The 27,042-nt window shown below is 50.7% G+C and overlaps 1 protein-coding gene and 1 long non-coding RNA gene across 2 annotated transcripts in view; one reads left to right on the forward strand and one right to left on the reverse strand.

Annotated features, from left to right (window-relative positions):
- Window positions 1-27,042, forward strand: part of LOC140717429 (uncharacterized) — a 103,714-nt gene that overhangs the window by 46,632 nt on the left and 30,040 nt on the right. The gene's annotated exons all lie outside the window — the stretch shown is intronic.
- The window catches only part of LOC140717425 (junctional adhesion molecule A-like), a 31,815-nt gene continuing 14,568 nt past the window's right edge, over window positions 9,796-27,042 (reverse strand). Inside the window, exons 2-7 of the mRNA XM_073030997.1 lie at window positions 23,719-23,784; window positions 22,516-22,629; window positions 22,224-22,370; window positions 21,229-21,431; window positions 10,162-10,267; window positions 9,796-9,945 (exon numbers count right to left, since the gene is read on the reverse strand). Coding sequence (XP_072887098.1) covers window positions 9,815-9,945; window positions 10,162-10,267; window positions 21,229-21,431; window positions 22,224-22,370; window positions 22,516-22,629; window positions 23,719-23,784 — 767 coding nt within the window. The 3' untranslated portion in view covers window positions 9,796-9,814. The remainder of the gene's footprint in view (window positions 9,946-10,161; window positions 10,268-21,228; window positions 21,432-22,223; window positions 22,371-22,515; window positions 22,630-23,718; window positions 23,785-27,042) is intronic.

Here is a 27,042-nt window from a genome sequence, read left to right on the forward strand (position 1 = left end):
AGACAGGGAGGGGAGTAAGGGCCAGAGAGTGTTTTAGAGACAGGGAGGGGTGTAGGGGCCAGAGAGTGTTTTAGAGACAGGGAGGGGTGTAGGGGCCAGAGAGTGTTTTAGAGACAGGGAGGGGTGTAAGGGCCAGAGAGTGTTTTAGAGACAGGGAGGGGTGTAGGGGCCAGAGAGTGTTTTAGAGACAGGGAGTGGTGTAGGGGCCAGAGAGTGTTTTAGAGACAGGGAGGGGTGTAGGGGCCAGAGAGTGTTTTAGAGATAGGGAGGGGTGTAAGGGCCAGAGAGTGTTTTAGAGACAGGGAGGGGTGTAGGGGCCAGAGAGTGTTTTAGAGACAGGGAGGGGTCTGGGGGCCAGAGAGTGTTTTAGAGATAGGGAGGGGTGTAAGGGCCAGAGAGTGTTTTAGAGATAGGGAGGGGTGTAGGGGCCAGAGAGTGTTTTAGAGACAGGGAGGGGTGTAGGGCCAGAGAGTGTTTTAGAGATAGGGAGGGGTGTAGGGGCCAGAGAGTGTTTTAGAGATAGGGAGGGGTGTAGGAGCCAGAGAGTGTTTTAGAGATAGGGAGGGGTTTAGGGGCCAGAGAATGTTTTAGAGATAGGGTGGGGTGTAAGGGCCAGAGAGTGTTTTAGAGATAGGGAGGGGTGTAAGGGCCAGAGAGTGTTTTAGAGATAGGGAGGGGTGTAAGGGCCAGAGAGTGTTTTAGAGATAGGGAGGGGTGTAGGGGCCAGAGAGTGTTTTAGAGACAGGGAGGGGTGTAAGGGCCAGAGAGTGTTTTAGAGACAGGGAGGGGTGTAGGGGCCAGAGAGTGTTTTAGAGACAGGGAGGGGTGTAGGGGCCAGAGAGTGTTTTAGAGACAGGGAGGGGTGTAAGGGCCAGAGAGTGTTTTAGAGACAGGGAGGGGTGTAGGGGCCAGAGAGTGTTTTAGAGACAGGGAGTGGTGTAGGGGCCAGAGAGTGTTTTAGAGAAAGGGAGGGGTGTAGGGGCCAGAGAGTGTTTTAGAGATAGGGAGGGGTGTAAGGGCCAGAGAGTGTTTTAGAGACAGGGAGGGGTGTAGGGGCCAGAGAGTGTTTTAGAGACAGGGAGGGGTGTAAGGGCCAGAGAGTGTTTTAGAGACAGGGAGGGGTGTAGGGGCCAGAGAGTGTTTTAGAGACAGGGAGGGGTGTAGGGGCCAGAGAGTGTTTTAGAGACAGGGAGGGGTGTAGGGGCCAGAGAGTGTTTTAGAGATAGGGAGGGGTGTAAGGGCCAGAGCGTGTTTTAGAGATAGGGAGGGGTGTAAGGGCCAGAGAGTGTTTTAGAGACAGGGAGGGGTGTAGACGCCAGAGAGTGTTTTAGAGACAGGGAGGGGTGTAAGGGCCAGAGAGTGTTTTAGAGATAGGGAGGGGTGTAAGGGCCAGAGAGTGTTTTAGAGACAGGGAGGGGTGTAGGGGCCAGAGAGTGTTACAGAAATAGGGAGGGGTGTAGGGGCCAGAGAGTGTTTTAGAGACAGGGAGGGGTGTAAGGGCCAGAGAGTGTTTTAGAGACAGGGAGGGGTGTAAGGGCCAGAGAGTGTTTTAGAGATAGGGAGGGGTGTAGGGGCCAGAGGGTGTTTTAGAGATAGGGAGGGGTGTAGGGGCCAGAGGGTGTTACAGAAATAGGGAGGGGTGTAAGGGCCAGAGAGTGTTTTAGAGATAGGGAGGGGTGTAGGGGCCAGAGAGTGTTTTAGAGACAGGGAGGGGTGTAGGGGCCAGAGGGTGTTACAGAAATAGGGAGGGGTGTAAGGGCCAGAGAGTGTTTTAGAGATAGAGAGGGGTGTAAGGGCCAGAGAGTGTTTTAGAGATAGGGAGGGGTGTAGGGGCCAGAGAGTGTTTTAGAGATAGGGAGCTGTGTAGGGGCCAGAGAGTGTTTTAGAGATAGGGAGGGGTGTAGGAGCCAGAGAGTGTTTTAGAGATAGGGAGGGGTTTAGGGGCCAGAGAATGTTTTAGAGATAGGGAGGGGTGTAAGGGCCAGAGAGTGTTTTAGAGATAGGGAGGGGTGTAAGGGCCAGAGAGTGTTTTAGAGATAGGGAGGGGTGTAAGGGCCAGAGAGTGTTTTAGAGATAGGGAGGGGTGTAGGGGCCAGAGAGTGTTTTAGAGACAGGGAGGGGTGTAAGGGCCAGAGAGTGTTTTAGAGACAGGGAGGGGTGTAGGGGCCAGAGAGTGTTTTAGAGACAGGGAGGGGTGTAGGGGCCAGAGAGTGTTTTAGAGACAGGGAGGGGTGTAAGGGCCAGAGAGTGTTTTAGAGACAGGGAGGGGTGTAGGGGCCAGAGAGTGTTTTAGAGACAGGGAGTGGTGTAGGGGCCAGAGAGTGTTTTAGAGAAAGGGAGGGGTGTAGGGGCCAGAGAGTGTTTTAGAAATAGGGAGGGGTGTAAGGGCCAGAGAGTGTTACAGAAATAGGGAGGGGTGTAGGGGCCAGAGAGTGTTTTAGAGACAGGGAGGGGTGTAAGGGCCAGAGAGTGTTTTAGAGACAGGGAGGGGTGTAAGGGCCAGAGAGTGTTTTAGAGATAGGGAGGGGTGTAGGGGCCAGAGGGTGTTTTAGAGATAGGGAGGGGTGTAGGGGCCAGAGGGTGTTACAGAAATAGGGAGGGGTGTAAGGGCCAGAGAGTGTTTTAGAGATAGGGAGGGGTGTAGGGGCCAGAGAGTGTTTTAGAGACAGGGAGGGGTGTAGGGGCCAGAGAGTGTTTTAGAGATAGGGAGGGGTGTAAGGGCCAGAGAGTGTTTTAGAGATAGGGAGGGGTGTAGGGGCCAGAGAGTGTTTTAGAGACAGGGAGGGGTGTAGGGGCCAGAGAATGTTTTAGAGATAGGGAGGGGTGTAAGGGCCAGAGAGTGTTTTAGAGATAGGGAGGGGTGTAGGGGCCAGTGAGTGTTTTAGAGACAGGGAGGGGTGTAGGGCCAGAGAGTGTTTTAGACATAGGGAGGGGTGTAAGGGCCAGAGAGTGTTTTAGAGATAGGGAGGGGTGTAGGAGCCAGAGAGTGTTTTAGAGATAGGGAGGGGTGTAGGGGCCAGAGGGTGTTTTAGAGACAGGGAGGGGTGTAGGGGCCAGAGAGTGTTTTAGAGACAGGGATGGGTGTAGGGGCCAGAGAGTGTTTTAGAGATAGGGAGGGGTGTAAGGGCCAGAGAGTGTTTTAGAGATAGGGAGGGGTGTAGGAGCCAGAGAGTGTTTTAGAGATAGGGAGGGGTGTAGGGGCCAGAGAATGTTTTAGAGATAGGGAGGGGTGTAAGGGCCAGAGAGTGTTTTAGAGATAGGGAGGGGTGTAAGGGCCAGAGAGTGTATTAGAGATAGGGAGGGGTGTAAGGGCCAGAGAGTGTTTTAGAGACAGGGAGGGGTGTAAGGGCCAGAGAGTGTTTTAGAGACAGGGAGGGGTGTAAGGGCCAGAGAGTGTTTTAGAGATAGGGAGGGGTGTAGGGGCCAGAGAGTGTTTTAGAGACAGGGAGGGGTGTAGGGGCCAGAGAATGTTTTAGAGATAGGGAGGGGTGTAAGGGCCAGAGAGTGTTTTAGAGATAGGGAGGGGTGTAAGGGCCAGAGAGTGTTTTAGAGATAGGGAGGGGTGTAAGGGCCAGAGAGTGTTTTAGAGACAGGGAGGGGTGTAAGGGCCAGAGAGTGTTTTAGAGACAGGGAGGGGTGTAAGGGCCAGAGAGTGTTTTAGAGATAGGGAGGGGTGTAGGGGCCAGAGAGTGTTTTAGAGACAGGGAGGGGTGTAGGGGCCAGAGAATGTTTTAGAGATAGGGAGGGGTGTAAGGGCCAGAGAGTGTTTTAGAGATAGGGAGGGGTGTAAGGGCCAGAGAGTGTTTTAGAGACAGGGAGGGGTGTAGGGCCAGAGAGTGTTTTAGAGATAGGGAGGGGTGTAAGGGCCAGAGAGTGTTTTAGAGATAGGGAGGGGTGTAGGAGCCAGAGAGTGTTTTAGAGATAGGGAGGGGTGTAGGGGCCAGAGAATGTTTTAGAGTTAGGGAGGGGTGTAAGGGCCAGAGAGTGTTTTAGAGATAGGGAGGGGTGTAAGGGCCAGAGAGTGTTTTAGAGATAGGGAGGGGTGTAAGGGCCAGAGAGTGTTTTAGAGATAGGGAGGGGTGTAGGGGCCAGAGAGTGTTTTAGAGACAGGGAGGGGTGTAAGGGCCAGAGAGTGTTTTAGAGATAGGGAGGGGTGTAGGGGCCAGAGAGTGTTTTAGAGACAGGGAGGGGTGTAGGGGCCAGAGGGTGTTACAGAAATAGGGAGGGGTGTAAGGGCCAGAGAGTGTTTTAGAGATAGGGAGGGGTGTAGGGGCCAGAAAGTGTTTTAGAGATAGGGAGGGGTGTAAGGGCCAGAGAGTGTTTTAGGGATAGGGAGGGGTGTAAGGGCCAGAGAGTGTTTTAGAGACAGGGAGGGGTGTAAGGGCCAGAGAGTGTTTTAGAGACAGGGAGGGGTGTAAGGGCCAGAGAGTGTTTTAGAGATAGGGAGGGGTGTAGGGGCCAGAGAGTGTTTTAGAGACAGGGAGGGGTGTAGGGGCCAGAGAATGTTTTAGAGATAGGGAGGGGTGTAAGGGCCAGAGAGTGTTTTAGAGATAGGGAGGGGTGTAGGGGCCAGAGAGTGTTTTAGAGACAGGGAGGGGTGTAAGGGCCAGAGAGTGTTTTAGAGACAGGGAGGGGTGTAAGGGCCAGAGAGTGTTTTAGAGATAGGGAGGGGTGTAGGGGCCAGAGAGTGTTTTAGAGACAGGGAGGGGTGTAGGGGCCAGAGAATGTTTTAGAGATAGGGAGGGGTGTAAGGGCCAGAGAGTGTTTTAGAGATAGGGAGGGGTGTAGGGGCCAGAGGGTGTTACAGAAATAGGGAGGGGTGTAAGGGCCAGAGAGTGTTTTAGAGATAGGGAGGGGTGTAGGGGCCAGAGTGTGTTTTAGAGACAGGGAGGTGTGTAGGGGCCAGAGAGTGTTTTAGAGACAGGGAGGGGTGTAAGGGCCAGAGAGTGTTTTAGAGATAGGGAGGGGTGTAGGGGCCAGAGGGTGTTTTAGAGATAGGGAGGGGTGTAGGGGCCAGAGGGTGTTACAGAAATAGGGAGGGGTGTAAGGGCCAGAGAGTGTTTTAGAGATAGGGAGGGGTGTAGGGGCCAGAGAGTGTTTTAGAGACAGGGAGGGGTGTAGGGGCCAGAGGGTGTTACAGAAATAGGGAGGGGTGTAAGGGCCAGAGAGTGTTTTAGAGATAGAGAGGGGTGTAAGGGCCAGAGAGTGTTTTAGAGATAGGGAGGGGTGTAGGGGCCAGAGAGTGTTTTAGAGATAGGGAGCTGTGTAGGGGCCAGAGAGTGTTTTAGAGATAGGGAGGGGTGTAGGAGCCAGAGAGTGTTTTAGAGATAGGGAGGGGTTTAGGGGCCAGAGAATGTTTTAGAGATAGGGAGGGGTGTAAGGGCCAGAGAGTGTTTTAGAGATAGGGAGGGGTGTAAGGGCCAGAGAGTGTTTTAGAGATAGGGAGGGGTGTAAGGGCCAGAGAGTGTTTTAGAGATAGGGAGGGGTGTAGGGGCCAGAGAGTGTTTTAGAGACAGGGAGGGGTGTAAGGGCCAGAGAGTGTTTTAGAGACAGGGAGGGGTGTAGGGGCCAGAGAGTGTTTTAGAGACAGGGAGGGGTGTAGGGGCCAGAGAGTGTTTTAGAGACAGGGAGGGGTGTAAGGGCCAGAGAGTGTTTTAGAGACAGGGAGGGGTGTAGGGGCCAGAGAGTGTTTTAGAGACAGGGAGTGGTGTAGGGGCCAGAGAGTGTTTTAGAGAAAGGGAGGGGTGTAGGGGCCAGAGAGTGTTTTAGAGATAGGGAGGGGTGTAAGGGCCAGAGAGTGTTACAGAAATAGGGAGGGGTGTAGGGGCCAGAGAGTGTTTTAGAGACAGGGAGGGGTGTAAGGGCCAGAGAGTGTTTTAGAGACAGGGAGGGGTGTAAGGGCCAGAGAGTGTTTTAGAGATAGGGAGGGGTGTAGGGGCCAGAGGGTGTTTTAGAGATAGGGAGGGGTGTAGGGGCCAGAGGGTGTTACAGAAATAGGGAGGGGTGTAAGGGCCAGAGAGTGTTTTAGAGATAGGGAGGGGTGTAGGGGCCAGAGAGTGTTTTAGAGACAGGGAGGGGTGTAGGGGCCAGAGAGTGTTTTAGAGATAGGGAGGGGTGTAAGGGCCAGAGAGTGTTTTAGAGATAGGGAGGGGTGTAGGGGCCAGAGAGTGCTTTAGAGACAGGGAGGGGTGTAGGGGCCAGAGAATGTTTTAGAGATAGGGAGGGGTGTAAGGGCCAGAGAGTGTTTTAGAGATAGGGAGGGGTGTAGGGGCCAGTGAGTGTTTTAGAGACAGGGAGGGGTGTAGGGCCAGAGAGTGTTTTAGACATAGGGAGGGGTGTAAGGGCCAGAGAGTGTTTTAGAGATAGGGAGGGGTGTAGGAGCCAGAGAGTGTTTTAGAGATAGGGAGGGGTGTAGGGGCCAGAGGGTGTTTTAGAGACAGGGAGGGGTGTAGGGGCCAGAGAGTGTTTTAGAGACAGGGATGGGTGTAGGGGCCAGAGAGTGTTTTAGAGATAGGGAGGGGTGTAAGGGCCAGAGAGTGTTTTAGAGATAGGGAGGGGTGTAGGAGCCAGAGAGTGTTTTAGAGATAGGGAGGGGTGTAGGGGCCAGAGAATGTTTTAGAGATAGGGAGGGGTGTAAGGGCCAGAGAGTGTTTTAGAGATAGGGAGGGGTGTAAGGGCCAGAGAGTGTTTTAGAGATAGGGAGGGGTGTAAGGGCCAGAGAGTGTTTTCGAGACAGGGAGGGGTGTAAGGGCCAGAGAGTGTTTTAGAGACAGGGAGGGGTGTAAGGGCCAGAGAGTGTTTTAGAGATAGGGAGGGGTGTAGGGGCCAGAGAGTGTTTTAGAGACAGGGAGGGGTGTAGGGGCCAGAGAATGTTTTAGAGATAGGGAGGGGTGTAAGGGCCAGAGAGTGTTTTAGAGATAGGGAGGGGTGTAAGGGCCAGAGAGTGTTTTAGAGACAGGGAGGGGTGTAAGGGCCAGAGAGTGTTTTAGAGACAGGGAGGGGTGTAAGGGCCAGAGAGTGTTTTAGAGATAGGGAGGGGTGTAGGGGCCAGAGAGTGTTTTAGAGACAGGGAGGGGTGTAGGGGCCAGAGAATGTTTTAGAGATAGGGAGGGGTGTAAGGGCCAGAGAGTGTTTTAGAGATAGGGAGGGGTGTAAGGGCCAGAGAGTGTTTTAGAGACAGGGAGGGGTGTAGGGCCAGAGAGTGTTTTAGAGATAGGGAGGGGTGTAAGGGCCAGAGAGTGTTTTAGAGATAGGGAGGGGTGTAGGAGCCAGAGAGTGTTTTAGAGATAGGGAGGGGTGTAGGGGCCAGAGAATGTTTTAGAGTTAGGGAGGGGTGTAAGGGCCAGAGAGTGTTTTAGAGATAGGGAGGGGTGTAAGGGCCAGAGAGTGTTTTAGAGATAGGGAGGGGTGTAAGGGCCAGAGAGTGTTTTAGAGATAGGGAGGGGTGTAGGGGCCAGAGAGTGTTTTAGAGACAGGGAGGGGTGTAAGGGCCAGAGAGTGTTTTAGAGATAGGGAGGGGTGTAGGGGCCAGAGAGTGTTTTAGAGACAGGGAGGGGTGTAGGGGCCAGAGGGTGTTACAGAAATAGGGAGGGGTGTAAGGGCCAGAGAGTGTTTTAGAGATAGGGAGGGGTGTAGGGGCCAGAAAGTGTTTTAGAGATAGGGAGGGGTGTATGGGCCAGAGAGTGTTTTAGAGATAGGGAGGGGTGTAGGGGCCAGAGGGTGTTACAGAAATAGGGAGGGGTGTAAGGGCCAGAGAGTGTTTTAGAGATAGGGAGGGGTGTAGGGGCCAGAGTGTGTTTTAGAGACAGGGAGGTGTGTAGGGGCCAGAGAGTGTTTTAGAGATAGGGAGGGGTGTAAGGGCCAGAGAGTGTTTTAGAGATAGGGAGGGGTGTAGGGGCCAGAGAGTGTTTTAGAGACAGGGAGGGGTGTAGGGGCCAGAGAATGTTTTAGAGATAGGGAGGGGTGTAAGGGCCAGAGAGTGTTTTAGAGATAGGGAGGGGTGTAAGGGCCAGAGAGTGTTTTAGAGATAGGGAGGGGTGTAAGGGCCAGAGAGTGTTTTAGAGACAGGGAGGGGTGTAGGGGCCAGAGAGTGTTTTAGAGACAGGGAGGGTGTAGGGGCCAGAGAGTGTTTTAGAGATAGGGAGGGGTGTAAGGGCCAGAGAGTGTTTTAGAGACAGGGAGGGGTGTAGGGGCCAGAGAGTGTTTTAGAGATAGGGAGGGGTGTAAGGGCCAGAGAGTGTTTTAGAGATAGGGAGGGGTGTAGGATCCAGAGAGTGTTTTAGAGATAGGGAGGGGTGTAGGGGCCAGAGGGTGTTACAGAAATAGGGAGGGTTGTAGGGGCCAGAGAGTGTTTTAGAGATAGGGAGGGGTGTAGGGGCCAGAGAGTGTTTTAGAGATAGGGAGGGGTGTAGGGGCCAGAGAGTGTTTTAGAGATAGGGAGGGGTGTAGGGGCCAGAGGGTGTTACAGAAATACGGAGGGGTGTAGGGGCCAGAGAGTGTTACAGAAATAGGGAGGGGTGTAGGGGCCAGAGGGTGTTTTAGAGACAGGGAGGGGTGTAGGGGCCAGAGGGTGTTTTAGAGACAGGGAGGGGTGTAAGGGCCAGAGAGTGTTTTAGAGATAGGGAAGGGTGTAGGGGCCAGAGGATGTTACAGAAATAGGGAGGGGTGTAGGGGCCAGAGAGTGTTACAGAAATAGGGAGGGGTGTAGGGGCCAGAGAGTGTTACAGAAATAGGGAGGGGTGTAAGGGCCAGAGAGTGTTTTAGAGATAGGGAGGGGTGTAGGGGCCAGAGAGTGTTTTAGAGATAGGGAGGGGTGTAGGGGCCAGAGAGTGTTTTAGAGACAGGGAGGGGTGTAAGGGCCAGAGAGTGTTTTAGAGACAGGGAGGGGTGTAGGGGCTGGAGTTGGTTACAGAGACGAGGGGTGTAGAGGATGTGGGAATGTGGTTTAGAGTCAGGGAGGGGTGATAATAACTGTGTGCCTTACCTGGCTCTCTCTGTAGGGTGTGGGTAGTGAACACAAAGAGAAGAGATTAGATCCTGTGATGATACATTTCCATTATCACCCCCCCCCCCCCGATATTTCTCACCCAGAGAACCCATGCCTGTATGCAGCAAGGCCCAGACAGCATTCAGACCCAGGCTGAGAAGTGACAGGTAACATTCACACCACACATGTACCAGGCAGTGAGCATCTCCAACAAGAGAGGGTCTGACCACCTGCCTCTGACATTCCCATTGTCCAGTCCCCACCATGAACACACTGGGGTCACCACTGACCAGAGACTCAACTGGACCAGTCACATCAACACTGTGTCTACAGGAGCAGCTCAGAGACCGGGGACACTGTGGGAGTGACTCACCTCCTCACACCCCATCCACAAGTCAGGAGTGTGATGGAACATTCTCCACTTGCCTGGGTGAAGGCAGATGCAACAACTGTCCAGTAAGTCAACACCATCCATCAGTAAGAGCTCCTCGATCGGCTCCCCCATCCACCTTCTGAAACCGTGCCTCCATCTTCCTCCCACTCCCACTCCTTCTGTTTCCCTACCTGCCTCCGCCCCTCCCTCTGTCTCCCTACATGCCCCCTCCCTCCCTCCGTCTGTCTACTTGTACACCCCCGCCTCTCTCTGTCTCCTACACATCCCCTCCCTCCATCTTACCCACCCCCTCCCTCCCATCCATCTCCCTACATGCCCCTCCCTCTGCCAGTGCACCATCTACAACTTCTATCATCCTTCTCCATCAGACAGCATCTCCTCAACCCACCAAGGAGGAGACACCCAGCCAGGATGTGGGGCCTGTTCCCCACCCTTCACTGCAGAATGTGGTACTTACGCCCCAAGTATCCCTTGCGGTAGGCAAACCAGATGCCAATCCCGAGGAAGGCCAAAATGAGGAGGGCTACGATCACCCCAGCCACAATCCCGCCCACGTTGCTGTCATCTGTGTAGGAAGCAAGGACATCAGCAGGTCATTCGGCCCCTCCACTTCCTAGTACTCCATGACAGGCCCCTCTAACCCCAGTATGCTGGGACAGGAGACATTGAGCCTGCTTTTCTCTAGCCTGTTGGATAGGTACAGGATGTTGGACATTGTATGATCAGGTAGTGGGGAGGGGAGAAGGTTGTAAAGCTAACACACCCACAAACCAACACTTACACACTTCCATGCGAATGGGTGGGCTGCTCTTCACTGGCTGACCGACATTGTTACTGGCCTCACACACATACTCCCCAGCATCAAACTTACTCACTTGGTTAAAGATCTGGAATGTGGAGAAAAGGTCAACATGTCAGTGACACAGATCACCTAATACCCCAACACCCCCAGCCACTTTCGTCAGCCCATCTCCTGAATCCCCATTCCTCACCTCCCAACACCCCCCATGTCACCCACACCCACATCCTTGTCCATAAGACATACGAGCAGAATTAGGCCGTTCACCTCATTGATTCTTCTCTGCAATTCCATCACGGCTGATTTATTATCCATCTCAACCCCATTGTCCTGCCTTCCCACATACCCTTTGACACCCTGACTAACCAATAACAAAACAACCTCCACTTGAAATATATCCTATCATTTGGCCTCTGCAGCCATCTGTGGCAACAAATTCCACAAATTCACTACCCACTGATAGTGAAAGAAATTCTTGCTCATCTCTGTTCTGTTCTAAATGGACATCCCCCAATTCTGAGGCTGCACCCTAAACTCCCCAACTATCGGAAATGGCCTCTCCACATCCACTCTATCTCAGCCTTTCAATATTTGATAGGTTTCAATGAGATCCCCCCCCTCATTCTTATAAACTCCAGCAAGTACAGGCCTAAGGCAATCAAACACTCCTCTTATGTTGACCATTGCATTCCTGGGATCATTCTCATGAGCCTTCTCTGGGCCCTAGCCAATGCCGGCACAACCTTTCTTAGACAAGGGAACCAAAAATGCAGTCTAACCAATGCCTTATAAAGCCTCAGCGTTACATCTTTGCTTTTATATTCCAGTCCTCTTGACATGAATGCTAACACTCCACTTCCCTTCCTCACCACCAGCTCAACCTGCAAGTTAACCCTTAGGGAATGAGGACTCACAAGTCCCTTTGCAACTCTGAATTTTGAATTTTCTCCTCATTCAGAAAATAGTCTACACCTTTATTCCTTCTACCAAAGTGCAAGACCATGCACTTCCCTACCTTCGACCATCTGCTACATCTTTGCCCAGTCTCCCAATCTGTCTGTGTCCTTCTGCAGACTCCCTGCTCCCTCAACACCACCTGCCCCTCCATCTGTATCCAAATCGTCCACAAACTTGGCCATAAAGCCATCAATCCCTTCAACCAAATCATTGACATATAACATGAAAAGAAAAGGACCCCTTTATTCCCACCACGAGTGGAGCTTTGGCTGATCGGCAGAAAGCAGAGAGTGGCAATAAAGGGATCCCATTCTGGCTGGCTGCCAGTTACCAGTGGAGTTCCACAGGGGTCAGTGTTGGGACTGCTGCTTTTTCAATGTATTTCAATGATTTGGATTATGGGATAAATGGATTTGTGGCTAAATTTGCCGATGATATAAAGATAGGTGGAGGAGCGGGTAGTGTTGAGGAAACAGAGAGCCTGCAAAGAGACTTAGATAGTTTAGGGGAATGGGCAAAGAAGTGGCAAATCTATGGTCATGCACTTTGGTAGAAGAAATAAATGGGCAGACTATTACTTAGATGGGGAGAGAATTAAAAATGCAGAGATGCAAAGGGACTTGGGAGTCGAAGCAAGAGGCAGAGAGTGAAGAAGTAAAGGAATCTTGGAGAGAATCCTTTTTTTTAAACTGATCGGGGAACAGAGGCTAGATTGGGCGGGCGCGTGACGTAGCATGCCAAAGGTTTAAAAGAAAGACCGCCATATACAGCGGCCATCGTCGGAGTGGACTGAGGCAGAGTGGGTCGGCTTTGGCTCAACAGGCTTCGGCGTGAACAGGCAGAGGCGAGGGTAGGTTCCAGTAAATTTTGTTTTGTTTGTTTAGAGTAGAGAGAATGCCAGGCAGGATGTTGGAATGCTCTTCTTGCAGGATGTGGGAAGTCAGTGAGACCTCCGGTGTCCCTGATAATGACACCTGCAGGAAGTGCATCCAGCTGCAGCTCCTAACAAACTGACTTAGGGAACTGGAGCAGGAGCTGGATGACCTCTGGATCATTCGGGAGAATGAGGAGTTTATAGATAGTAGTTTCAGGGAGGTAGTTATGCCAAGGGAGCAGCACATAAGTAATAGGTGAGGGAATGGGAAAGGGCAGGCAGAGCAGGGTTCCCCATTGGCCATTCCCCTCAACAACAAGTATACCGATTTGGATACTGTTGGAGGGGATGACTTAGCTGGGACAATCTGCGGCAGCCGGATCTCTGGCACTGAGTCTGGTTCTGCAGTGCAGAAGGGAGTGGGGTAAGAAGATAGTGGTAGTGATAGGGGACTCGATAGTTAGAGGTACAGATAGGAGACTCTGTGGTCGTGACAGAGACTCCTGGATGGTTTGTTGCCTCCCGGGTGCCAGGGTCAGGGACGTCTCTGATCGCGTGCACAGCATTCTGAAATGGGAGGGTGAGCAGCCAGATGTCATGGTACACATCGGTACCAATGATGTAGGAAGAAAGAGTGAGGAGGTCCTGAAGAGTGAGTATAGAGAGCTTGGTAGGAAGTTAAAAAGCAGGACCTCAAGGGTAGCAATCTCAGGATTGCTACCTGTGCCACGTGCCAGTGAGGGGAAGAATAGGATGCTCTGGAGGATGAACACATGGCTGAGGAACTGGTGTATGGGGCAGGGTTTCAGATTTCAGGATCATTCGGACCTCTTCTGGGGCAGGTGGGACCTGTACAAGAGAGACGGGTTACACCTGAACTACAGGGGGACCAATATCCTTGCAGGGAGGTTTGTTAGTGCTGTTGGGGAGGGGGGGTGGTTAAACTAGATTTGCAGGGGGATGGGAACCAGAGTGCCAGAGTAGCTAGTGGAGCGGGGCTGAAAATAAATGATGTTAAAGTTTCATGTAAAGTCACAAATAGAAGGGTTGTGTGTGGTGGTAATAATCTTCTGAGGTGTGTCTATTTCAATGCCAGGAGTATTGTGGGGAAGGCTGACGAGCTGAGGGCGTGGATTGACACGTGGAATTATGGCATTGTAGCCATTAGTGAAACTTGACTACAGGAGGGGGAGGACTGGCAGCTTAATGTTCTGGGGTTCCGATGTTTCAGATATGATAGAGGCAGAGGGATGAAGGGTGAGGAGGGGTGGCATTGCTAGTCAGGGAAAATGTTACAGCAGTGCTCAGGCAGGACAGATCAGAGGGCTTGTTTACCGAGGCCATATGGGTGGAGCTGAGAAACAGGAAAGGTATGACCACATTAATGGGGTTGTATTATAGACCACCCAATAGTCAGCAAGAATTGGAGGAGCAAATCTGCAGAGAGATAGCAGACAACTGCAGGAAGCATAAAGTTGTGATAGTAGGGGATTTTAATTTTCCACATATTGATTGGGACTCCCATACTACTAAAGGTCTAGACAGGTTAGAGTTTGTAAAATGTGTTCAGGAAAGTTTTCTAAATCAATATATAGAGGTACCGACTAGAGAGAATACAATATTAGATCTCCTATTAGGAAACAAGTTAGGACAGGTGACGGAAGTGTGTGTAGGGGAACACTTTGGTTCCAGTGATCATAACACCATTAGTTTCAACTTGATCATGGATAAAGATAGATCTGGTCCTCGGGTTGAGGTTCTAAACTGGAAAAAGCCCAAATTTGAAGAAATAAGAAAGGATGTAAAAAGCGTGGATTGGGACAGGTTGTTCTCTGGCAAGGATGTGATTGGTAAGTGGGAGGCCTTCAAAGGAGAAATCTTGAGAGTGCAGAGTTTGTATGTTCCTGTCAGGATTAAAGGCAAAGTGAATAAGAATAAGGAACCTTGGTTCTCGAGGGATATTGGAACTCTGATAAAGAAAAAGAGAGAGATGTATGACATGTATAGGAAACAGGGAGCAAATAAGATGCTTGAGAAGTATAAAAAGTGCAAAAACATACTTAAAAAGGAAATCAGGAGAGCTAAAAGAAGACATGAGGTTGCATTGGAGGTGAAGGATAATCCAAAGAGCTTCTACAGGTATATTAAGAGCAAGAGGATAGTAAGGGATAAAGTTGGTCCTCTTGAAGATCAGAGTGGTCGGCTATGTATGGAACCAAAAGAAATGGGGGAGATCGTAAATGGGTATTTTGCGTCTGTATTTACTAAGGAAACTGGCATGGAGTCAATGGAAATAAGGCAAGCAGGTTGTGAGGTCGTAGAACCTATACAGATTGAAAAGGAGGAGGTGCTTGCTATCTTGAGGCAAATCAGAGTACCGGTAGATAAATCCCCAGGACCTGACAGGGTATTCCCTCGGACCTTGAAGGAGACTGGTGTTGAAATTGCAGGGGCCCTGGCAGATATATTTAAAATGTCGGTATCTACGGGTGAGGTGCCGGAGGATTGGAGGATAGCTCATGTTGTTCTGTTGTTTAAAAAAGGCTCTAAAAGTAATCCAGGAAATTATAGGCCGTTAAGTTTGACGTCAGTAGTAGGTAAATTATTGGAAGTAGTACTAAGAGATAGGATCTACAAGTATTTAGATAGACGGACTTATTAGGGAGAGTCAACACAGCTTTGTGCGTGGTAGGTCATGTTTAACAAATCTATTAGAGTTTTTCGAGGAGGTTACAAGGAAAGTGGATGAAGGGAAGGCAGTGGATGTTGTATACATGGACTTCAGTAAGGCCTTTGACAAGGTCCGGCATGGGAGGTTAGTTAGGAAGATTAAGTCGCTAGGTATACATGGAGAGGTAGTAAATTGGATTAGACATTGGCTCAATGGGAGAAGCCAGAGAGTGGTAGTGGAGGATTGCTTCTCTGAGTGGAGGCCTGTGACTAGTGGTGTGCCACAGGGATCAGTGCTGGGTCCATTGTTATTTGTCATCTATATTAAATGATCTGGATGATAATGTGGTAAATTGGATCAGCAAATTTGCTGATGATACAAAGATTGGAGGTGTAGTGGACAGTGAGGAAGGTTTTCAAAGCTTGCAGAGGGATCTGGACCAGCTGGAAAAATGGGCTGAAAAATGGTAGATGGATTTTAATGCAGACAAGTGTGAGGTATTGCATTTTGGAAGGCAAAACCAAGGTAGAACATACAAGGTAAATGGTAGGGCACTGAGGAGTGCAGTAGAACAGAGGGATCTGGAAATACAGATACAAAGTTCCCTAAAAGTGGCATCACAGGTAGATAGGGTAGTAAAGAGAGCTTTTGGTAAGTTGGCCTTTATAAGTCAAAGTATTGAGTATAAGAGTTGGAATGTTATGGTGAGGTTGTATAAGGCATTGGTGAGGCCAAATTTGGAGTATTGTGTGCAGTTTTGGTCACCGAATTACAGGAAGGATAAAAATAAGGTTGAAAGAGTGCAGAGAAGGTTTACAAGGATGTTGCCGGGACTTGAGAAACTGAGTTACAGGGAAAGGTTGAATAGGTTAGGACTTTATTCCCCAGAGCGTAGAAGAATGAGGGGAGACTTGATAGAGGTATATAAAATTATGATGGGTAAAGATAGAGTGAATGCAAGCAGGCTTTTTCCACTGAGGCTAGGGGAGAAAAAAACCAGAGGACATGGGTTAAGGGGGAAAAGTTTAAAGGGAACATTGGGGGGGGGGGCTTTTTCACACAGAGAGTGGTGGGAATGTGGAATGAGCTGCCAGATGAAGTAGTAAATGTGGGCTCACTTTTAACATTTAAGAAAAACTTGAAAGGTGTATGGAGGGATATGGGCCAGGTGCAGGTCAGTGGGACTAGGCAGAAAAATGGGTCGGCACAGCCAAGAAGGGCCAAAAGGCCTGTTTCTATGCTGTAATGTTCTATGGTTCTATACCCTAAAGGTTAACCTTCAGGTTGAGTCGGTGGTGAAGAAGGCAAGTGCAAGGTTGGCATTCATTTCTAGAGATATAGAATATAAGAGCAGGGATGTGATGCTGAAGCTCTATCAGGCACTCGTGAGACCACACTTGGAGTACTGGTTGCAGTTTTGGGCTCCTTATTTCCATATAACCATATATAACCATATAACAATCACAGCACGGAAACAGGCCATTCCGGCCCTCCTAGTCCGTGCCGAACTCTTAATCTCACCTAGTCCCACCTACCCGCACTCAGCCCATAACCCTCCATTCCTTTCCTGTCCATATACCTATCCAATTTTACCTTAAATGACACAACTGAACTGGCCTCTACTACTTCTACAGGAAGCTCATTCCACACAGCTATCACTCTCTGAGTAAAGAAATACCCCCTCGTGTTTCCCTTAAACTTTTGCCCCCTAACTCTCAAATCATGTCCTCTCGTTTGAATCTCCCCTACTCTCAATGGAAACAGCCTATTCACGTCAACTCTATCTATCCCTCTCAACATTTTAAATACCTCGATCAAATCCCCCCTCAACCTTCTACGCTCCAATGAATAGAGACCTAACTTGTTCAACCTTTCTCTGTAACTTAAGTGCTGAAACCCAGGTAACATCCTAGTAAATCGTCTCTGCACTCTCTCTAATTTATTGATATCTTTCCTATAATTCGGTGACCAGAACTGTACACAATATTCCAAATTTGGCCTTACCAATGCCTTGTACAATTTTAACATTACATCCCAACTTCTGTACTCAATGCTCTGATTTATAAAGGCCAGCGTTCCAAAAGCCTTCTTCACCACCCTATCTACATGAGACTCCACCTTCAGGGAACTATGCACTGTTATTCCTAGATCTCTCTGTTCCACTGCATTCCTCAATGCCCTACCATTTACCCTGTATGTTCTATTTGGATTATTCCTGCCAAAATGTAGAACCTCACACTTCTCAGCATTAAACTCCATCTGCCAACGTTCAGCCCATTCTTCTAACTGGCATAAATCTCCCTGCAAGCTTTGAAAACCCACCTCATTATCCACAACACCTCCTACCTTAGTATCATCAGCATACTTACTAATCCAATTTACCACCCCATCATCCAGATCATTTATGTATATTACAAACAACATTGGGCCCAAAACAGATCCCTGAGGCACCCCGCTAGTCACCGGCCTCCATCCCGATAAACAATTATCCACCACTACTCTCTGGCATCTCCCATCTAGCCACTGTTGAATCCATTTTATTACTCCAGCACTAATACCTAATGACTGAACCTTCTTAACTAACCTTCCATGTGGAACTTTGTCAAAGGCCTTGCTGAAGTCCATATAGACTACATCCACTGCCTTACTCTCGTCAACATTCCTCGTAACTACTTCAAAAAATTCAATAAGGTTTGTCAAACATGACCTTCCACGCACAAATCCATGCTGGCTACTCCTAATCAGATCCTGTCTATCCAGATAATTATAAATACTATCTCTAAGAATACTTTCCATTAATTTACCCACCACTAATGTCAAACTGACAGGTCTATAATTGCCAGGCTTACTTCTAGAACCCTTTTTAAACAATGGAACCACATGAGCAATACGCCAATCCTCTGGCACAATCCCCGTTTCTAATGACATCTGAAAGATCTCCGTCAGAGCTCCTGCTGTCTCTACACAAACTTCCCTCAAGGTCCTGTGGAATATCCTGTCAGGACCCGGAGATTTATCCACTTTTAAATTTCTTAAAAGCGCCAGTACTTCCACCTCTTTAATTGTCATAGGTTCCATAACTTCCTTACTTGTTTCCCACACCTTACACCATTCAATATCCTTCTCCTTAGTGAATACCGAAGAGAAGAAATCGTTCAAAATCTCTCCCATCTCCCTCGGCTCCACACATAGCTGACCATCCTGATTCTCTAAGGGACCAATTTTATCCCTCACTATCCTCTTGCTTTTAATATAACTGTAGAAGCCTTTCGGATTTACTTCCACCTTATTTGCCAAACCAAACTCGTAACTTCTTTTAGCTTTTCTAATCTCTTTCTTAAGTTTCCTCTTACATTCTTTATATTCCTCGAGCAATTCCTTTACTCCATGCTGCCTATATCTATTGTAGACATCCCTCTTTTTTCGAACCAAGTTTCTAATATCCCTTGAAAACCATGGCGCTTTCAAACCTTTAACCTTTCCTTTCAACCGAACAGGAACATAAAGATTCTGTACCCTCATAATTTCACCCTTAAATGACCTCCATTTCACCATTACATCCTTCCCATAAAACAACTTGACCCAATCCACTCTCTCTAAATCCCTGCGCATCTCCTCAAAGTTAGCCTTTCTCCAATCAAAAATCTCAACTCTAGGTCCAGTCCTGTCCTTCTCCATAATTATATTGAAGCTAATGCTATTGTGATCACTGGACCCGAAGTGCTCCCCAACACATACATCTGTCAGCTGACCTATCGCATTCCCTAACAGGAGATCCAACACTGCCCCATCTCTAGTCGGTACTTCTATATATTGTTGCAAAAAACTATCCTGCACACATTTTACAAACTCTAAACCATCCAGCCCTTTTACAGAATGAGCTTCCCAATCTATGTGTGGAAAATTAAAATCTCCCACAATCACCACCTTGTGTTTACTACAAATATCTGCTATCTCCTTACACATTTGCTCTTCCAACTCACGCTCCCCATTAGGTGGCCTATAATACACTCCTATCAGTGTTACTACACCTTTCCCATTCCTCAATTCCACCCAAATAGCCTCCCTAGAGGAGCTCTCTAATCTATCCTTCCAAAGCACCGCCATAAGATTTTCTCGGACAAGCAATGCAACACCTCCTCCTCTATCACACCTGAAGCAACTAAATCCAGGAATATTTAGTTGCCAATCACACCCTTCCTGCAACCATGTTTCACTAATAGCTACAACATCATAATTCCAGGTATCAATCCACGCTTTAAGCTCATCCACCTTTCTTACAATGCTCCTAGCATTAAAATAGATACATTTAAGATACTCTCCACCTCCTCCTCTCTTTTCATCCCTAGCAATGCATTCAAATTTATTATCCTTTTCTTTCTTCTCCCCTACATCTTCGGGCTGAGCGCATCCCTTCTCCATCACCTGCCTTTCCTCCCTCACACACTGTCTACTTACTTGCTCTACTGGTGAACTAACCTCCTCTCCCATAGTTTCCTCAAATTGATTTCTGCCCCCCCCATCTTACTAGTTTAAAGTCTGCCCTGTAGCCCTAGCAAACCTCCCCGCTAGGATATTGGTCCCCCCAGGATTCAAGTGTAACCCGTCCTTCTCGAACAGGTCACGCCTGCCCCAGAAGAGGTCCCAATGATCCAGAAACTTGAATCCCTGCCCCCTGCTCCAATCCCTCAGCCACGCATTCATCCTCCACCTAATTCCATTCCTACTCTCACTGTCGCGTGGCACAGGCAGTAATCCCGAGATTATTACCTTTGCGGTCCTTCTTCTTAACTGCCTTCCTAACTCCCTATACTCTCGTTTCAGGACCTCTTCCCCTTTCCTACCTATGTCATTGGTACCTACATGTACCATGACCTCTGGCTCCTCACCCTCCCACTTCAGGATATCTTGGACGCGATCAGAAACGTCCCGGACCCTGGCACCAGGGAGGCAAACTACCATCCGGGACTCCCGATCACTTCCACAGAACCGCCTGTCTGAACCCCTGACTATCAAGTCCCCTTTTACTATGGTCCTCTTTCTTCTATCCCTACCCTTCTGAGCTACAGGGCCATCCTCTGTGCCGGAGGCCCGGCCACTGTCACTTCCTCCAGGTAGGCTGTCCCCCCCAACAGTACTCAAACATGAGTACTTATTGTCAAGGGGTACAGCCACTGGGGTACTCTCTAGTACCTGCCCCTTCCCCTTCCTGACCGTGACCCACCTATCTGCCTCCCGTGGCCCCGGAGTGACCACCTGCCTGTAACTCCTCTCTATCACCTCCTCACTCTCCCTGACCAGGCGAAGGTCATCGAGCTGCAGCTCCAGTTCCCTAACTCGGTCCCTCAGGAGCTGCAGTTCGACACACCTGGCGCAGATGTGGACGTCCGGGAGGCTCGGAGACTCCAGGACCTCCCACATCCGACACCGAGAACAACAAGCTGCCCTCACACTCATACTTCCCGAATAACTGAAAATAACAAGGAGAACTAAAAGATAAGCCTACTGTGCCCTCTTCCGCCTAAGCCCTCTGAGCCCAAGCCCTACACTCTGCTCCCGGCTCACTCCGCTACCCGCAAACGAAGCTGCCCGCTGCTTAAGGCTGCGTTCTTTTTATATCTTCCCTCCTTCCCAGGCCTCCTTCACGCGCCTGCGCAGTCCCGCCTCTCAGAACTCCGATCTGAGAAGCAATTTGAAAATGGCCGCCGCCGCACTTCCTCTCAAAGCCTCGCTGTCTTCTTCCAAAAGAGAACTACCTCACTCCTTCTCTCCTTTTTATATCTTCCCTCCTTCCCAGAAGGATTCAGAAAGGATAACTGCCATTGGAGAGGGTTCAGAGAAGATTCATGAGAATGATTCCAGGAATGAAAGGATTACCATGTGAGGAATGTCTGGCAGCTCTTGGGCTGTATTCCCTGGAGTTCAGGTGAATGAGGGGGGATCTCATCGAAACATTCTGAATGTTAAAAGGCCTGATCAGATTAGATATGTCAGTTATTTCCCATGGTCGGGGAGTCTAGGACAAGAGGGCATGACTTCAGGATTGAAGGACGTCCATTTAGAACAGAGATGCGGAGAAAATACTTTAGTCAGAAGGTGGTAAATCTGTGGAATTTGTTGCCATGAGTGGCTGTGGAGGCCAAGTCATTTGGTGTATTTAGGGCAGAGATAGATAGGTTCTTAATTAACCAGGGCATCAAAGAGTATGGAGGGAAGGGCAGGGGAGTGGGGATGACTGGAAGAATTGGATCAGCCCATGATTGAATGGCAGAGCAGACTTGATGGGCCGAATGGCCTACTTCTGCTCCTATATCTTATGGTCTTGGCCTCCCGCCAGTCAGTTAATCTTCTATCCATGCTCTTATCTCGTTGAGCAACCTCATATGCGGCATCTTGTCAAACACCACCTACCCATCCCCACAGCAAAACATCCCCTCTCCCCTTCTCCAAAACACCCGACAATCTGTTTTCCTCTCATACACAACCCCACTCAGCACCCCAACCCCTGTTCACAGTGTCCCGCCCCTAGATCTGTAGTGATACTCACCAACAAGCCCATCTCGGACTGGATGGTGTACGAGGAGTTGCGGAAGGTGGGGCTGCTGGCCGGCTTCTCGGGCATCAACACCTGGTCTCGATACCAGCGGTAGGAGGGCCGTGGGTAACCCTGGCTCTCCGAACACTTCAGCTCTGCCTTGCTACCTGTCGTCACCGAGGTGGGCACGCGGGCTGTTGGGACTGCAGGGGGCACTGGGGGAAGAGGGAAAATGAGACGGTGAAGAAGGAAAGAGGACGGGGGAGAGGGATAGAATGAGAGACAGAAAGGGGGACATAGGAGTCAGAGAGAAAAAGACACAGGAACAGGAGAAGGAAAGAAATAGAGTGAGAGACAGAAGGAGGGACGGGGGAACAGCAGTCAGAGCGAGAGAGAAACGGGGACAGGAGAGAGAGAGAGACACACAGAGGGTGAGAGATGGGGGGATAGACAGATGGGGATGTACAGATTGGGTTCGGAGAGATGTGGAGCAGAAACAGGGAGATAGAAGAGGGAGATGGACGGGAGAAGAGATGGAGGGGGTTAAGAGACACGGAGGTAGGAGACGGGAGGTAGGAGACGGGGAGGGTAGGAGACAGGGGAGATGGAGGGGAGGAGGCAGAGTGTGGGGAGACAGGGGAGTGGGGGAGACGGAGAGGGGGAGATGGATGGGGGAGATTGGAGTGTGGGGAGACGGGGTGGGGAGACAGATAGGGGAGATGGAAGTGGCAGACGGGGGGGGGGGAGATGGAGATAGATGGGAGGACATGGTTAGGAAGAGATAGAGGGAATGAGGATGGGGTGTGAGATAGGGAAAAGCATACATAGCTAGATAGAAATAGAAAGTTAGATTTGTCCTACAGGCAGTGTCTAAAGTTGGAACCGATAATGAAATCTCAACTTTTTTCCTTCCTTCCTTGTCCCTGCCCCTCCTCTGGTTAAACTCCCACCCATAACACAACACATCACTGACCCCAGGCAGAGAGCAGCTCTCCTACCCCACTTACCCTTTACCACGAGGGTGACGGTGACAGAGCCGGACTGAGAGCCGTCAATCGTGTTCACGTCACATTGGTACTGACCGCTGTCCGTCGCCCGGGTTTCCTTGAAGTGGAGAGCACGCGGCGAGAAGTCCACACGGCCCTGATAGTTCTCTGAAACAAAAGTCAGGAGCAATGCAGGGATCATACAGAATGGAAGCAGGAGTCTGTGTGTTTCGAGGTAGGGAGGGGAGGAGTTTGGGGGAGGAAGGTAGGGAGGGAAGATTTTGTGCTTGAGGGGATGGAGAAACTGACTTACTGGTGATCTCTTTGTTGTAATACACGAGTGTTTGTGAGTCCTGGAGGTCCCGGAATTTCCATTCCACCCGCGGCTCGCCGAAATCCGCTGAGTACTGACAGTAAAGTTCCGCAGCTGGCACACAGGGAGAGGTCAGAGGTAAACACGAGAGTCAGTGAGGGCTGTAAACGAGAGCTGCGGTGACAGACAGGCAGTGAGGGAGCTCCGTACGGAGAAAGGGGCAGTCAGCATGTGCTACAGTGAGGGAGCTCTGAGCTGTGGGATGGGCAGTGAGGTTGTTCCATGGTGAGAGATTAGTGGAATGAGTTCCATGCTGTTGGAAGGGCAGCGAGGGAGTGCCACGGTGAGGTAGTGCTGTGCTGTTGGGAGGGGCAGTGAGGGAGCTCTGCACTGTTGGAGGGGCAGTGAGGGAGCTCTGCGCTGTTGGAGGGGCAGTGAGGGAGTGCCATGGTGAGGTAGTGCTGTGCTGTTGGGAGGGGCAGTGAGGGAGCTCTGCACTGTTGGAGGGGCAGTGAGGGAGCTCTGCACTGTTGGAGGGGCAGTGAGGGAGCTCTGCGCTGTTGGAGGGGCAGTGAGGGAGTGCCATGGTGAGGGAGCTCTGCGCTGTTGGAGGGACAGCGAGGTAGTGCCATGGTGAGGGAGCTCTGCGCTGTTGGAGGGGCAGTGAGGGAGCTTTGCACTGTTGGAAGGGCAGCGAGGGAGTGCCACGGTGAGGTAGTGCTGTGCTGTTGGGAGGGGCAGTGAGGGAGCTCTGCACTGTTGGAAGGGCAGTGAGGGAGTGCCACGGTGAGGGAGCTCTGCGCTGTTGGAGGGGCAGTGAGGGAGTGCCACGGTGAGGGAGCTCTCCACTGTTGGAGGGGCAGTGATGGAGTGCCACGGTGAGGGAGCTCTCCACTGTTGGAGGGGCAGTGATGGAGTGCCACGGTGAGGGAGCTCTGCGCTGTTGGAAGGGCAGTGAGGGAGTGCCACGGTGAGGGAGCTCTCCACTGTTGGAGGAGTAATGAGGGAGTGCCAGGGTGCGGGAGCTCTGCACTGTTGGGAAGGGTATTGGGGAAGCTCTGCGCATTTGGACGGCAGTGATGGAGTGCCACGGTGAGGGAGTTCCACACTATTGGAGGGGAAGGACAGAGAGGGAAATGTATGCGATAAATGTTCTCTAAACGATCTAATTGCTGGGACCACCAACTGAAACACTACCCTCACCTGCTCCAAGCGACACTTTAACATTTGGAGTACTAGTTGTCACCGAGAAGGATCTTGTCACAAGCACTGTCAAAAAAACATAGGGCATCAGCTACAGAGTACTAATCGCCTCATTCTTTCAGTGTCTCTCAGTCCCTCTCTCTCAGGGGATATCTGTACACTGACCAGTGTCTCTCAGTCCCTCTCTCTCAGGGGGATATCTGTACACTGACTGGTGTCTCTCAGTCCCTCCCTCTCAGGGGATATCTGTACACTGACCGGTGTCTCTCAGTCCCTCTCTCTCAGGGGATATCTGTACACTGACCGGTGTCTCTCAGTCTCTCTCTCTCAGGGGGATATCTGTACACTGACCGGTGTCTCTCAGTCTCTCTCTCTCAGGGGGATATCTGTACACTGACCGGTGTCTCTCAGTGCCTCTCTCTCAGGGGATATCTGTACACTGACCAGTGTCTCTCAGTCCCTCTCTCCCAGGGGATATCTGTACACTGACCGGTGTCTCTCAGTCTCTCTCTCTCAGGGGGATATCTGTACACTGACCAGTGTTTCTCAGTCCCTCTATCTCAGGGGGTTATCTGTACACTGACCAGAGTCTCTCAGTCCCTCTCTCTCAGGGGATATCTGTACACTGACCAGAGTCTCTCAGTCCCTCTATCTCAGGGGATATCTGTACACTGACTGGTGTCTCTCAGTCCCTCTCTCTCAGGGGGATATCTGTACACTGACAGGTGTCTCTCAGGGGGATATCTGTACACTGACCGGTGTCTCTCAGTCCCTCTCTCTCAGGGGGATATCAGTACACTGACCGGTGTCTCTCAGTCCCTCTCTCTCAGGGGATATCTGTACACTGATCAGAGTCTCTCAGTCCCTCTCTCTCAGGGGATATCTGTACACTGATCAGAGTCTCTCAGTCCCTCTCTCTCAGGGGGATATCTGTACACTGACCGGTGTCTCTCAGTCCCTCTCTCTCAGGGAGATATCTGTACACTGACCGGTGTCTCTCAGTCCCTCTCTCTCAGGGGATATCTGTACACTGACCGTTGTCTCTCAGTCCCTCTCTCTCAGGGGGATATCTGTACACTGACCGGTGTCTCTCAGTCCCTCTCTCTCAGGGGGATATCTGTACACTGACCGGTGTCTCTCAGTCCCTCTCTCTCAGGGGGATATCTGTACACTGACCGGTGTCTCTCAGTCCCTCTCTCTCAGGGGGATATCTGTACACTGACCGGTGTCTCTCAGTCCCTCTCTCTCAGGGAGATATCTGTACACTGACCAGTGTCTCTCAGTCCCTCTCTCTCAGGGGGATATCTGTACACTGACCGGTGTCTCTCAGTCCCTCTCTCTCAGGGGGATATCTGTACACTGACCGGTGTCTCTCAGTCCCTCTCTCTCAGGGGGATATCTGTACACTGACCGGTGTCTCTCAGTCCCTCTCTCTCAGGGAGATATCTGTACACTGACCAGAGTCTCTCAGTCCCTCTCTCCCAGGGGATATCTGTACACTGACCGGTGTCTCTCAGTCTCTCTCTCTCAGGGGGATATCTGTACACTGACCAGTGTTTCTCAGTCCCTCTATCTCAGGGGATATCTGTACACTGACCGGTGTCTCTCAGTCCCTCTCTCTCAGGGGGATATCTGTACACTGACAGGTGTCTCTCAGGGGGATATCTGTACACTGACCGGTGTCTCTCAGTCCCTCTCTCTCAGGGGGATATCAGTACACTGACCGGTGTCTCTCAGTCCCTCTCTCTCAGGGGGATATCTGTACACTGACCGGTGTCTCTCAGTCCCTCTCTCTCAGGGGATATCTGTACACTGACCAGTGTCTCTCAGTCCCTCTCTCTCAGGGGGATATCTGTACACTGACCAGAGTCTCTCAGTCCCTCTCTCTCAGGGGATATCTGTACACTGACCAGAGTCTCTCAGTCCCTCTCTCTCAGGGGATATCTGTACACTGATCAGAGTCTCTCAGTCCCTCTCTCTCAGGGGGATATCTGTACACTGACCGGTGTCTCTCAGTCCCTCTCTCTCAGGGAGATATCTGTACACTGACCGGTGTCTCTCAGTCCCTCTCTCTCAGGGGATATCTGTACACTGACCGTTGTCTCTCAGTCCCTCTCTCTCAGGGGGATATCTGTACACTGACCGGTGTCTCTCAGTCCCTCTCTCTCAGGGGGATATCTGTACACTGACAGGTGTCTCTCAGGGGGATATCTGTACACTGACCGGTGTCTCTCAGTCCCTCTCTCTCAGGGGGATATCAGTACACTGACCGGTGTCTCTCAGTCCCTCTCTCTCAGGGGGATATCTGTACACTGACCGGTGTCTCTCAGTCCCTCTCTCTCAGGGGATATCTGTACACTGACCAGTGTCTCTCAGTCCCTCTCTCTCAGGGGGATATCTGTACACTGACCAGAGTCTCTCAGTCCCTCTCTCTCAGGGGATATCTGTACACTGATCAGAGTCTCTCCGTCCCTCTCTCTCAGGGGATATCTGTACACTGATCAGAGTCTCTCAGTCCCTCTCTCTCAGGGGGATATCTGTACACTGACCGGTGTCTCTCAGTCCCTCTCTCTCAGGGAGATATCTGTACACTGACCGGTGTCTCTCAGTCCCTCTCTCTCAGGGGATATCTGTACACTGACCGTTGTCTCTCAGTCCCTCTCTCTCAGGGGGATATCTGTACACTGACCGGTGTCTCTCAGTCCCTCTCTCTCAGGGGGATATCTGTACACTGACAGGTGTCTCTCAGGGGGATATCTGTACACTGACCGGTGTCTCTCAGTCCCTCTCTCTCAGGGGGATATCAGTACACTGACCGGTGTCTCTCAGTCCCTCTCTCTCAGGGGGATATCTGTACACTGACCGGTGTCTCTCAGTCCCTCTCTCTCAGGGGATATCTGTACACTGACCAGTGTCTCTCAGTCCCTCTCTCTCAGGGGGATATCTGTACACTGACCAGAGTCTCTCAGTCCCTCTCTCTCAGGGGATATCTGTACACTGATCAGAGTCTCTCCGTCCCTCTCTCTCAGGGGATATCTGTACACTGATCAGAGTCTCTCAGTCCCTCTCTCTCAGGGGGATATCTGTACACTGACCGGTGTCTCTCAGTCCCTCTCTCTCAGGGAGATATCTGTACACTGACCGGTGTCTCTCAGTCCCTCTCTCTCAGGGGATATCTGTACACTGACCGTTGTCTCTCAGTCCCTCTCTCTCAGGGGGATATCTGTACACTGACCGGTGTCTCTCAGTCCCTCTCTCTCAGGGGGATATCTGTACACTGACCGGTGTCTCTCAGTCCCTCTCTCTCAGGGGGATATCTGTACA

This window comes from Hemitrygon akajei, chromosome 27, assembly GCF_048418815.1.
Source record: "Hemitrygon akajei chromosome 27, sHemAka1.3, whole genome shotgun sequence".
Classification (NCBI taxonomy): domain Eukaryota; kingdom Metazoa; phylum Chordata; class Chondrichthyes; order Myliobatiformes; family Dasyatidae; genus Hemitrygon; species Hemitrygon akajei.